At 49.1% G+C, this 12667-nt stretch overlaps 1 protein-coding gene across 1 annotated transcript in view; it reads left to right on the top strand.

Moving 5' to 3' along the window:
- Positions 1-12667, top strand: part of LOC143768162 (uncharacterized) — a 75670-nt gene that overhangs the window by 39905 nt on the left and 23098 nt on the right. Inside the window, 1 exon segment of the mRNA XM_077256851.1 lies at positions 217-464. Coding sequence (XP_077112966.1) covers positions 217-464 — 248 coding nt within the window.

Genomic DNA, 12667 nt, shown 5'->3' with positions numbered 1-12667 from the left:
AATAATATCACAATTAAGAACAAGTACCCACTTCCTCTTATTCCGGAGCTATTCAACCGTCTACGAGGAGCACGCATTTTCACGACCTGGATCTCCGTGGGGCCTACAATCTAGTCCATATTCGATCTGGAGATGAGTGGAAAACTGCTTTTAACACCAGGGATGGGCACTATGAGTATTTAGTCATGCCCTTTGGTTTATGCAATGCTCCTGCAGTATTCCAGGAGTTTGTGAAATATATTTTTCGAGACCTTCTGTTCTCCTGTGTGGTGGTATACTTGGATGATATCCTTATCTTCTCTCTGGATCTGACCACCCACAGAAAGCATGTCCGTCTCATCCTACTGCATCTGAGAGAGAATCGTCTTTATGCCAAGCTCGAAAAGTGCGCCTTTGAACAGTCGTCTCTTCCATTTCTGGGTTACATTATCTCAGACTCTGGTCTACGCATGAATCCGGAGAAGGTGTCCGCGTGCTCAACTGGCCACGTCCTAATGGTGTCAAAGCTATCCAGCGATTCCTCGGTTTCGCAAATTACTACCGGCAGTTCATCCCTCACTTTTCCTCTTTGACCGGACCTATCATCTCTCTGATACGCAAGGGGCCCAACCCTCACATCTGGTCGTCTGAAGCCAAAGATGCTTTCTTGTCTCTGAAACAAGCCTTCGCCTCTGCTCCCGTAATTAATCGTCCTGAGGTAAATAAACCTTTTGTCTTTGGGGTAGATGCTTCTGGAGCTGGAGCGGTACTTTCTCAGAGGTCCTCCTCTGGGAGGCTTGTCACCTGCAGTTTCTTCTCCAAGACATTCTCTTCCTCGGAACAGAACTACTTCATTGGCGACAGGGAGCGGTTAGCCATCAAGTTGGCATTGGAGGAGTGAAGATACCTTTTGGAGGGAGCCGTTCACCCTTTTAAAGTCTTCACGGACCATAAGAACCTGGCATATATCCGTTCGGACCAGAGACTTAATCCTCGGCAAGCTAGATGGTCTCTGTTTTTTGCCCGTTTTAATTTTGAGCTGCATTTTTGTCCCGGTAATAAGAATCTCAAGGCTGACGCGTTGTCCAGGTCTTTTTTGTCTACTGATTCGGAGGAGGAACTTTTGCATATCTTGGATCCTTCCAAGGTCATTATGGTGGCACCTGTCAGTCTGACTTCTTTACCTCCAGGTAAAACTTTTGTTCCAGTGTGCAACAGGAGACTAGTCCTCCGCTGGGGACATGCTTCCATGTTGGCAGGTCATGTCGGCTTCAAGAAAACTCTCTTACTTGTGTCCCGCTATTACTGGTGGCTAACCCTTCTTCAAGATGTCCAAAGCTTTATAGCTGTCACGCGGGTACTGGGTAGACTACAGCTGATTACCCGGGCCCCTGCGATATCCCTCAGACTAGGGAAAACCCTGTCTGTCCCTCTCCCAGAATTTACACTGATGGTGTGCTTGTCTGGGCCGCCAGGCCTGACCCTGACTCCTGTTTCAGTCCTATGCTGAAACCTCCACCCGCCACCCAGTGATTAGACCACACACCAACCCCTACAGAAAGCACAGAAAAGGAAAACTAAAAACGCACCACACCGCAGACACACTGGAAAACACTATAATGTGCACAGGGCAAAACAAAACACAAATATAGGAAGGAGAAATATGACAAAGGAAAATACACCACCAGATACGATATTTCTTCTCCTAGACCACCACTCCAGACCGAGATCACCAGGCACAAGACACAAGCTATAATCGGCGACGCCCAAAGTCCAGAATGACTATTTAAAGGCCATGCCAGTATACCAGGTACTGTAATGTGCGGCGCACTATACGAGAGTCAACCACCTTGGAGACTTCAAACTCCAAATTGCCATCCACCAAGACTGGAGGTGGCATCAGCGCCGCGTCCACGGAACCCACCACATTCTTTAAAAGAGATCTGTGAAACACGTTGTGTATTTTATATACCGTAGGAAGCTCCAATCGGTAGGCTACCGGGTTAATGATGGCGGCGACCCTAAATGGACCAATAAACCTTGGACCCAATTTCAGGGATGTTACGTTGAGTTTTATGTTTTTTGTGGACAACCACACCCAATCACCCACACTCAGGTCCGGACCTGGCACACGTCTACTGTCAGCCACTCATTTGTACCTTGCACCCACGCTCAGCAAGCACTGTTTCACTGTCCTCCAAATGGCTGACAGTTGTGCTCCTAGCTGGTCCTCCTCCGGAACGCCAGCAGAGCCACCCTGACGCAGAGTACAAAATTGAGGATGGTACCCGTAAACACAAAAGAACGGGGACTCCCCAGACGATTCCTGGTGGTGATTATTAATGGCAAACTCAGCCAAAGGATGGAACGTCGACCACTCCTCCTGGTTGTCAGAAACAAAACAGCGTAAGTGTTGCTCCAGATTCTGGTTCATACGCTTGGTCTGACCATTTGACTGAGGATGAAACGCCGAAGAATGCGACAACTTGATCCCCAGCCGTGAGCAAAATGCTTTCCAAAACTTTGCCACAAACTGAGTACCCCTATCCGACACTATGTCAGATGGGACCCCGTGAAGTCTGACCACCTCCTGCACAAAAACCTGAGCCAGAGTCTTTGCATTAGGCAACGAAGGCAAGGACACAAAGTGCGACATCTTTGAGAACCGATCAACAACCACCAAGATGACCATGTTCCCAGCTGAGGAGGGCAGGTCTATAAGAAAATCCATGGAGATCTCCGTCCATGGCCTACTGGGAACCCCTAGAGGATGTAATGAGCCAGCAGGACGGGGAGCGAGACGTCTTAGCCCTAGCACACGTGGTACATGCTGATATGTACGAGACCACGTCCTGTCGGATTTTGGGCCACCAAAACCAACACGACACCAACTCCAAGGTACCCCTAACCCCTGGATGGCCCGCCAGAACAGCATTATGATGCTCACCCAACACCTTTAGGCGAAGATGAAGCGGTACAAATGATTTGTTAATGGGAAGCTCTGGTGGTACTTCCTCCTGAGCCTCGGCAATCTCAGCCTCAACCTCTGTTGTAAGAGCCGAGACCACTACACCCTTTTGGAGGATGGGTACTGGATCTTCCCGATGTTCTCCCCCCAGAAAACACCTAGACAAAGCATCTGCCTTAGGGTTCTTAGACCCCGGATGGTACGTAACAAAAAAGTTCAAACGTGTGAAAAACAATGCCCAGCGAGCCTGCCTGGGGGACAGATGCTTGGCTGACTCCAAATAAAGCAGATTTTTATGGTCGGTGATAACCGTAACCTGGTGGACCGACCCCTCCAAGAAGTGTCGCCATTCCTCAAAAGCCAACTTGATAGCCAACAACTCCCTGTTGCCGATATCGTAGTTACGTTCGGCAGGCGACAGCTTTTTGGAAAAGTAGGCGCATGGACGCAACTCGCCCAAAGATGAGCCTTGTGACAGCACCGCCCCCACTCCAACCTAAGAGGCATCGACTTCCACGGTAAACGGTTTTGATACGTCCGGTTGCACCAGAATGGGGGCCAAAGCAAAACTATTCTTCAGAAATTCAAATGCGCGCACAGCAGCCTCAGGCCATGCGGAGAAATTGGTACCCTTTTTCGTCATGTCAGTAAGCGGTTTAGCAATGGTAGAAAAATCTTTGATAAATTTTTTATAATAATTAGAAAATCCAAGGAACCCCTGGAGTGCTTTTAGGTTATCAGGCCTTTCCCAATGCAGCACCGCTTGCACCTTAGCGGCGTCCATTTTAAACCCTGAAGCAGACACAATATAACCCAAGAAAGGCAACTCCTGAACCGAAAAAAACACATTTCTCCAGTTTTGCATAGAGTTTATTTTCTCTGAGTAGCTGTACCACCTGCCTCACATGCTTTAAATGAGTATCACGGTCGCATGAATAAATGAGAATGTTATCTAAGTATACAATAACGAATTTCCCCAGTACATGCGAGAACACATCATTTATGAAATGTTGAAATACAGCAGGCGCGTTTGTCAACCCAAATGGCATCACCAAATTTTCAAAATGACCCTCAGGAGTATTAAAAGCCGTCTTCCACTCATCACCTTGACGGATTCTTATGAGGTTGTATGCCCCCCTGAGGTCAAGCTTGGAAAACCACTTAGCACCAGCCACCTGGTTGACCAAATCAGGTATCAGTGGCATAGTGTATGGATCACGGACCGTAATCTGGTTTAACTCCCTGAAATCCAGACACGGGCGTAGTCCGCCATCTATCTTCTTAACGAAGAAGAACCCCGCTGCCACCGGCGAGGACGAAGGCCTGATGTGCCCTTTGCTCAAACTCTCAGCAATGTAGTCCTTTAAAGCTTGCCTCTCAGGACCAGAGATGTTAAACATCCTAGCTTTTGGGAATTTGGCCCCTGGTTTAAACCGAATAGTACAGTCATAGGGTCGATGTGGTGGCAATTCTGAGCAACCCTTCTCAGAGAACACATCTGCAAAATCCAGCAGTGACTCAGGAATGCTAGGAGTCACGGCGGACACACATGTGGCCAGGCAATTCTCCTGGCAGAATCCGCTCCACTGAATAATGTCCTGAGTTTTCCAGTCAATCAGAACCATTTGTGCAGGAAGATTACTGAGCACCCTACATGTAACTTGCTCAGAATGTAGGACCCCAATGCGGAGTTTAACCTCAGCCACAAACTCAGTAATCTCCCCCTGTGGGAGTGGAGTAGCATTGATGGTGACCACCCGGATAGGATGAGGCAGTTATTCGACCGTGAACCCGGCCGTGCACGCAAACTCCTCATCAATGAGATTAGTGGCCGACCCACTATCCAAAAAAACAGTGATTGGCAGCTCTCTGCCAGCGACCATAACTCTGGCAGGGAGCCTACATTGAGAGACCACCATGGAGGATATGCATAAGCTCAGATTGGCCTCCTCCACACCCTCTGAGCTTAGTAGTTTTCCGCCGTTGCGCTTTTCTTAGAAAACAGAGGACAAGCATTTACATAATGCCCTTTTTTACCACAGCAAAAACAGGCTCCCTGCTTCCTGAGTGAGGGGGCTTGATGATGTGACACCCCTGCGATTTGCATAGGCTCTGTGGACTTACCTGCAGCAACCTCACGTGCACCTACGCCCTCCCCCATAAGCGGCGTTTCTTGCACCCCCTGACGCAAACGGTGATCAATGCGGACAACAAGACTCATGGCAGACTCTAGAGAAGCAGGAGTCTCATACATCAGGAGGGCTTGTTTTACCCTTCTCGAAACCCCATGTACAAACTGACTCCGCAGCGCCGGGTCATTCCATTATGTGTCCACCGCCCAGCGGCGAAATTCAGAACAGTAATCCTCCACCATTCGCTCCCCCTGGCGGAGAGCGCGTATTTTAGATTCTGCTAGAGCCAATCTGTCAGGATCATCATATATGAGCCCAAGAGCAGAAAAAAAAATCTCCACTGAGTTAAATGCAGCTGAATCAGATGGAAATGAAAACGCCCATGCATGGGGGTCTCCGTTCAGTAAGGATAATATCAGGCACGCAAGCTGAGCCTCATTACCTGAGGAAACCGGGCGCATACGAAATTATAATTTGCAAGCTTCCCGAAAAACAACAAATTTACTGCGTTCCCCAGCAAACCTCTCAGGTAAAGGAATCTTTGGCTCTGCAACTCTACCTGCTACCTGAAACTCTACCTGTTTCAGCTTGCACATTAGATACTACAAGACCCTGTTGCTGAACTGCCCCCTTCACCTCAGTGACCTGTAAGGACAGCGCCTCCAACTGGCGGGTAATGGAAGTCATGGGATCCATGGCATCCAAAATTTATTTTGGGCCGATTATAATGTCACGGGGGTACTGGGTAGACTACAGCTGATAACTCGAGCCCCTGTGATATCCCTCAGACTAGGGAAAACCCTGTCTGTCCCTCTCCCAGAATTTACACTGATGGTGTGCTTGTCTGGGCCGCCAGGCCTGACCCTGACTCCTGTTTCAGTCCTATGCTGAAACCTCCACCTGCCACCCAGTGATAAGACCACACACCAACCCCTACAGAAAGCACAGACAGGGAAAACGAAAAACGCACCACGCCGCAGACACACAGGAAAACACTATAATGTGTACAGGGCAAAACAAATACACATATAGGAAGGAGAAATATGACAAAGGATAATACACCACCAGATACGATATTTCTTCTCCTAGCCCACCACTCCAGACCGAGATCACCAGGCACAAGACACAAGCTATAATCGGCGACGCCCAAAGTCCAGAATGACTATTTAAAGGCCATGGGCGTGACCCGGCCTCCAACCCGATTACCAGCTAGATTAGCCCCGGACAACCTGGATAAAGTCTAACTGGCGCCACTGAGCGTATAGTGGACAAATGTGGAATTACCGCTGTCTGTCGGACGCCCTAGTGCAGGGGTGGGGAACCTCGGCTCTCCAGCTGTTATAAAACTACAACTCCCAGCATGCCCTAGCAACTTGCAGCAGTTGAGGCATGCTGGGAATTGTAGTTCTCCCACAGCTGGAGGGCCAAGGTTCCTGACCCCTGCCCTAGTGCAGTGATGGGCAACCTTTTGAGCTTGGTGTGTCAAAATTCGCCAAAAAAACGAGCATAACTTGGGTGGTGTGTCACCTTGATAAAAAACCATAATTTTGCGACATGTATAGTTTAAATAACAAATATGTATAATTAGAATTAACTTACCTGCTTAGTGACTTCTTTGTTCATCTGTCAGTTGGTTTCTTTTGTTGGTCTTGCTATTATTTAACTTGTGTGGGGTGCCGTGAACTAAGATAAGTGAGGGGGAGGGGGAATTCTTCCAGTGATGGCGAACCTGTGGCACTCCAGCTGTTGCAAAACTACAATTCCCATCATGTCTTCACAGCCAAAGCCTTTGCTTTGAATGGCCAGCCATGATGGGAATTGTAGTTTTGCAACAGCTGGACTGCCACAGGTTCGCCATCACTGATGCCTCCCTCTCACTTATCTCAGTAATGGCCAATGACACCCCACAGTTCACTGGATGATGGTTGCTGTAGTAGTCACAGGGCCTGCAGACAGCAATCACAGGGCCTCCAGACAGCAATCACAGGGCCTCCAGACAGCGATCACAGGGCCTCCAGACAGCGATCACAGGGCCTCCAGACAGCGATCACAGGGCCTCCAGACAGCGATCACAGGGCCTCCAGACAGCGATCACAGGGCCTCCAGACAGCGATCACAGGGCCTCCAGACAGCGATCACAGGGCCTCCAGACAGCGATCACAGGGCCTCCAGACAGCGATCACAGGGCCTCCAGACAGCTATCACAGGGCCTCCAGACAGCAATCACAGGGCCTCCAGACAGCAATCACAGGGCCTCCAGACAGCAATCACAGGGCCTCCAGACAGCAATCACAGGGCCTCCAGACAGCAATCACAGGGCCTGCAGACAGCAATCACAGGGCCTGCAGACAGCAATCACAGGGCCTGGAGACAGCAATCACAGGGCCTGCAGACAGCAATCACAGGGCCTGCAGACAGCAATCACAGGGCCTGCAGACAGCAATCACAGGGCCTGCAGACAGCAATCACAGGGCCTCCAGACAGCAATCACAGGGCCTCCAGACAGCGATCTCCTCAGGCCTCAGAAGTGCAGCCTGGGACTTCTGGCCGGCGCAGCAGGGAGCAGGGAGCAGCGCAATGCCGCCCAAACAACACAGATCCGACGCAGAGGCCTGGGACTTCCGGGAGCTGCGCCTGGCCTACCGGAAGTCCCAGGCCTAGACGCTCTGCACCGGAGCTCTGTTGTTTGGACCCACAGACCTCCTGCATGGCATCCGATCCGATAAAAAATCGGATCGGATGCCATTGTTTAGCATTCCGATACCGCAAGTATCGGGTATCGGCCGATATTTGCTGTATCGGAATTCCGATACCGAGATCCGATACTTTTGTGGTATCGGGTATCGGTATCGAAACAACATTAATGTGTAAAATAAAGAATTAAAATAAAAAATATAGCTATACTCACCTCTCCGACGCAGCCTTGACCTCACCGAGGGAACCGGCAGCGTTGTTTGCTTAAAAATCACGCTTTTCCTTCCTTACGTGAAGTCCCGGCTTGTGATTGGTCGCGCGCCGCCCATGTGACCGCGACGCGACCAATCACAAGCCAGAACGTGATTTTAAAATCCTGAAGGACCTAAAATTACGTCACGGCTTGCTGTGATTGGTCGCGTAGCGGCCACATGGGCGGCACGCGACCAATCACAAGCCGGGACTTCACGTAAGGAAGGAAAAGCGCGATTTTTAAGCAAACAACGCTGCCGGTTCCCTCGGTGAGGTCAAGGCTGCGTCGGAGAGGTGAGTATAGATATATTTTTTATTTTAATTCTTTATTTTACACATTAATATGGTTCCCAGGGCCTGAAGGAGAGTTTCCTCTCCTTCAGACCCTGGGAAAGAAGCAATTTCTATGGGGCCGCGGCCGGCGGCCGGCGTGTCACTGAAAATGACTACGCGTGTCAGCACTGACACGCGTGTCATAGGTTCGCCATCACTGCCCTAGTGTGAATAGCGTCCGACATGACATGATGTGAGCTGTAGCTGGGATGTCATACTCACCACTGCAGCCAGTAAATAGAGATCAGTGCAGTGGTGAAATGGTAGAGCTAAATTTGGGGTGAGTAACATCAGATTTTATTATTTTAATCCAGCGCTGGAGATTAAATGCTAGAAACTTATAACTGGAAAACATCATGAAAGGAGTTGTCCGGCCCTTTGGTTACAAGTCTGCAGACACTCTATGTGAGTGCAGACTTGTGAATCCTCACAGTACGTGCACTACGCATTATGAGGATTCTCGGTGTCAGGCAGACACGTGACCGCAAGTATGCAACATGCAATCATTACATCACTAGATAAACTATGTTATATTAAAAAGACAATTAAAGTAGTGAAAACGTGCTTGCTTTGGTGTAGGCGTAACATATGTTGACTAGCTTCTAGTAGATTGTACTATAAAGCTTATTGTAACCTCAACATTGAGCTGCATTAAAGGGACACTGTCACCCCCTCCAGCCGTTATAAACTAAAAGAGCCACCTTGTGCAGCAGTAAAGCTGCATTCTACCAAGGTAGCTCTTTTAGTTTTTGTTGCTGTTATTCCCAAAATAAAGTGTTTTATAACTTCTCCAAAATACCTTTCTTTAGACCTGGAGGCAGGTCTGAACCCCCCTCTTTGAAGCGCCAAACTGCCGTCAGTCATATCCTCTGGGGCGCTGGTCGCCGCCCCCTCAGCGCTGTTTTCCTCGGAAATCCGGCGCCTGCGCTGTGCTCTTCTGCCTTGGGCAGGCGCATTGAGCATTGGCCGTCTGACCTCACCTGCTGGGTTGCAGACTGCGCCTGTGCGGGCAGTGCGGCCACCCAGCTACTGAATCCCTGCCCCGCAGTGTGTTATGCATTATGCACAGTGTGGGGCGGGGGACCTGGGGGAGCGTCTGACAAGCGCAGTGCGCATGCCCAGGAATCCCAGCCCCGCACTGTGCATAATGCATAACACACTGCGGGGCGGGGATTCAGTAGCTGGGTGGCCGCACTGCCCACACAGGCGCAGTCTGCAACCCAGCAGGTGAGGTCAGACGGCCAATGCTCAATGCGCCTGCCCAAGGCAGAAGAGCACAGCGCAGGCGCCGGATTTCCGAGGAAAACAGCGCTGAGGGGGCGGCCACCAGCGCCCCAGAAGATATGACTGACGGCAGTTTGGTGCTTCAAAGAGGGGGGTTCAGACCTGCCTCCAGGTCTAAAGAAACTTATGAAGAATTTGCAGTCCTCATTGGCCCCAATCCTCTCCATCTCATGTCCTGATTCTGCTCTGAAGCATTACAATGAAACCCTGCAAAGTGCCCTGGATGAAGCTGCACCTCCTATACATAGAACAACTCGACACAGACGGCGACAACCGTGGCACACGCTGCAAACACGTTTCCTGCAGCGGTGCTCCAGGTGCGCCGAACGTCTATGGAGAAAATCTAATCTACCCGAAGATTTCATCCATTATAAGTTCATGCTAAAAACATACAACTCTGCCCTTCACCTCTCCAAACAAACCTATTTCAACACCCTCATCACCTCGCTGTCCAATAACCCTAAACGTCTCTTCGACACTTTCCAGTCCCTACTCAACCCAAGAGAGCAGGCCCCAACCACAGATCTCCGCGCTGATGATCTGGCCAATTACTTCAAAGAAAAAATTGACCACATTCGACAGGAAATCATCTCCCAATCTCTTCATACCATGCACTGTCCTCCCTCCCCCACTGCATCTAGTTCACTCTCTGACTTTGAACCAGTTACAGAAGAAGAAGTAAGCAGGCTCCTTGCATCTTCTCGCCCGACCACTTGCACCAGTGACCCCATTCCGTCACACCTCCTCCAGTCCCTTTCCCCGGCTGTCACCTCTCACCTAACAAAAATATTCAACCTTTCCCTCACTTCCGGTACTTTTCCCTCCTCATTTAAGCATGCCATCATACATCCATTACTTAAAAAAACATCCCTCGACCAAAATTGTGCCGCTAATTATAGACCTGTCTCTAATCTTCCCTTCATCTCTAAACTCCTCGAACGCCTGGTCCACTCCCGTCTTACCCGCTATCTCTCAGATAACTCTCTTCTCGACCCTCTTCAATCTGGCTTCCGCTCTTTACACTCTACTGAAACTGCCCTCACTAAAGTCTCTAATGACTACTACTAACAGCTAAATCTAATGGTCACTACTCCATGCTAATTCTCTTGGATCTCTCCGCAGCATTCGACACTGTGGATCATCAGCTCCTCCTCACTATGCTCCGCTCCATCGGCATCAAGGACACCGTTCTCTCTTGGTTCTCCTCCTATCTCTCTGACCGATCCTTCACTGTATGTTTTGCTGGTTCCTCCTCCTCTCACCTTCCCCTTACTGTTGGGGTTCCTCAAGGATCAGTCCTAGGCCCCCTCCTCTTCTCTTTGTATACTGCCCCTATTGGACAAACAATCAGTAGATTTGGGTTCCAGTACCATCTCTATGCTGACGACACCCAATTATACACCTCTTCTCCTGTTATCACGCCGACCTTCTTAGAAAACACCAGTGATTGTCTTACCGCTGTCTCTAACATCATGTCCTCCCTCTATCTGAAACTGAACCTGTCAAAAACTGAACTCCTCGTGTTCTCTCCCTCTACTAACCTACCTTTGCCTGACATTGCCATCTCCGTGTGCGGTTCCATCATTACTCCAAAGCAACATGCCCGCTGCCTTGGGGTCATACTTGATTCTGAGCTTTCATTCACCCCCCACATCCGATCACTGGCTCCCTCTTCTTATCTGCATCTCAAAAACATTTCTAGAATTCACCCTTTTCTTACTTTCGACTCTGCAAAAACTCTTACTGTCTCACTTATTCATTCTCATCTGGACTATTGTAACTCACTACTAATCGGCCTCCCTCTTACCAAACTCTCCCCGCTCCAATCTGTCCTGAATGCTGCTGCCAGGATCATATTCCTCACCAACCGTTACACCGATGCCTCTACCTTGTGCCAGTCATTACACTGGCTACCCATCCACTCCAGAATCCAGTACAAAACTACTACCCTCATCCACAAAGCACTCCATGGCTCAGCACCACCCTACATCTCCTCTCTGGTCTCAGTCTACCACCCTACCCGTGCCCTCCGCTCCACTAATGACCTCAGGCTAGCATCCTCAATAATCAGAACCTCCCATTCCCGTCTCCAAGACTTTACACGTGCTGCGCCGATTCTTTGGAATGCACTACCCAGGTTAATACGATTAATCCCCAATCCCCACAATTTTAAGCGTGCCCTAAAAACGCATTTGTTCAGATTGGCCTACCGCCTCAACACATTAACCTAACTATCCCTGTGTGGCCTATAAAAAAAAAAAACAATCAGGTTCCTCGCATCATGTTCTCATACACTTTATGCAGTTAATAGCACTCTGTGTCTGTACTGCTACATACTTAGGCTGTTAACTGGTTCATGCAGTTTACATGAACACCCGAGCCTTACACTATGGCTGGTCCAAATAACTAATGCAATTGTTACCATCCACCTCTCGTGTCTCCCCTTTTCCTCATAGTTTGTAAGCTTGCGAGCAGGGCCCTCATTCCTACTGGTATCTGTTTTGAACTGTGATTTCTGTTATGCTGTAATGTCTATTGTATGTACAAGTCCCCTCTATAAGTTGTAAAGCGCTGCGGAATATGTTGGCGCTATATAAATAAAAATTATTATTATTATTATAAAGAAAGGTATTTGGGCAGAATTATAAATACCTTTATTTGGGGAATAACAGCAACAAAAACTAAAAGAGCCACCTTGGTAGAATGCAGCTTTACTGCTGCACAAGGTGGCTCTTCTAGTTTATAACGGCTGGAGGGGGTGACAGTGTCCCTTTAAGTTCTGCTGATTGGTTCAGCCCACTACAACTGTCCCAGTTCCTCATGTGGTCCCTTGGGAAAATTAATTACCCACCCGTTTTAAGGTGATTAAATATCCAAATTAACCTTAACCTCTTACTGACCTCTGTCGTACTATTACTGCAGAGGTCGGATCCCCTGCTTTGATGTGGGCTCCGGTGGTGAGCCAGCATCAAACCCGGGACATGTCAGCTGTTTTTAACAGCTGACATGTGCCCGCAATAGCAGC

Source organism: Ranitomeya variabilis, chromosome 4 (assembly GCF_051348905.1).
Source record: "Ranitomeya variabilis isolate aRanVar5 chromosome 4, aRanVar5.hap1, whole genome shotgun sequence".
Lineage (NCBI taxonomy): Eukaryota > Metazoa > Chordata > Amphibia > Anura > Dendrobatidae > Ranitomeya > Ranitomeya variabilis.
Note: the sequence above shows the minus strand (reverse complement) of the source record. Positions and strands in the feature narration are given on the sequence as shown.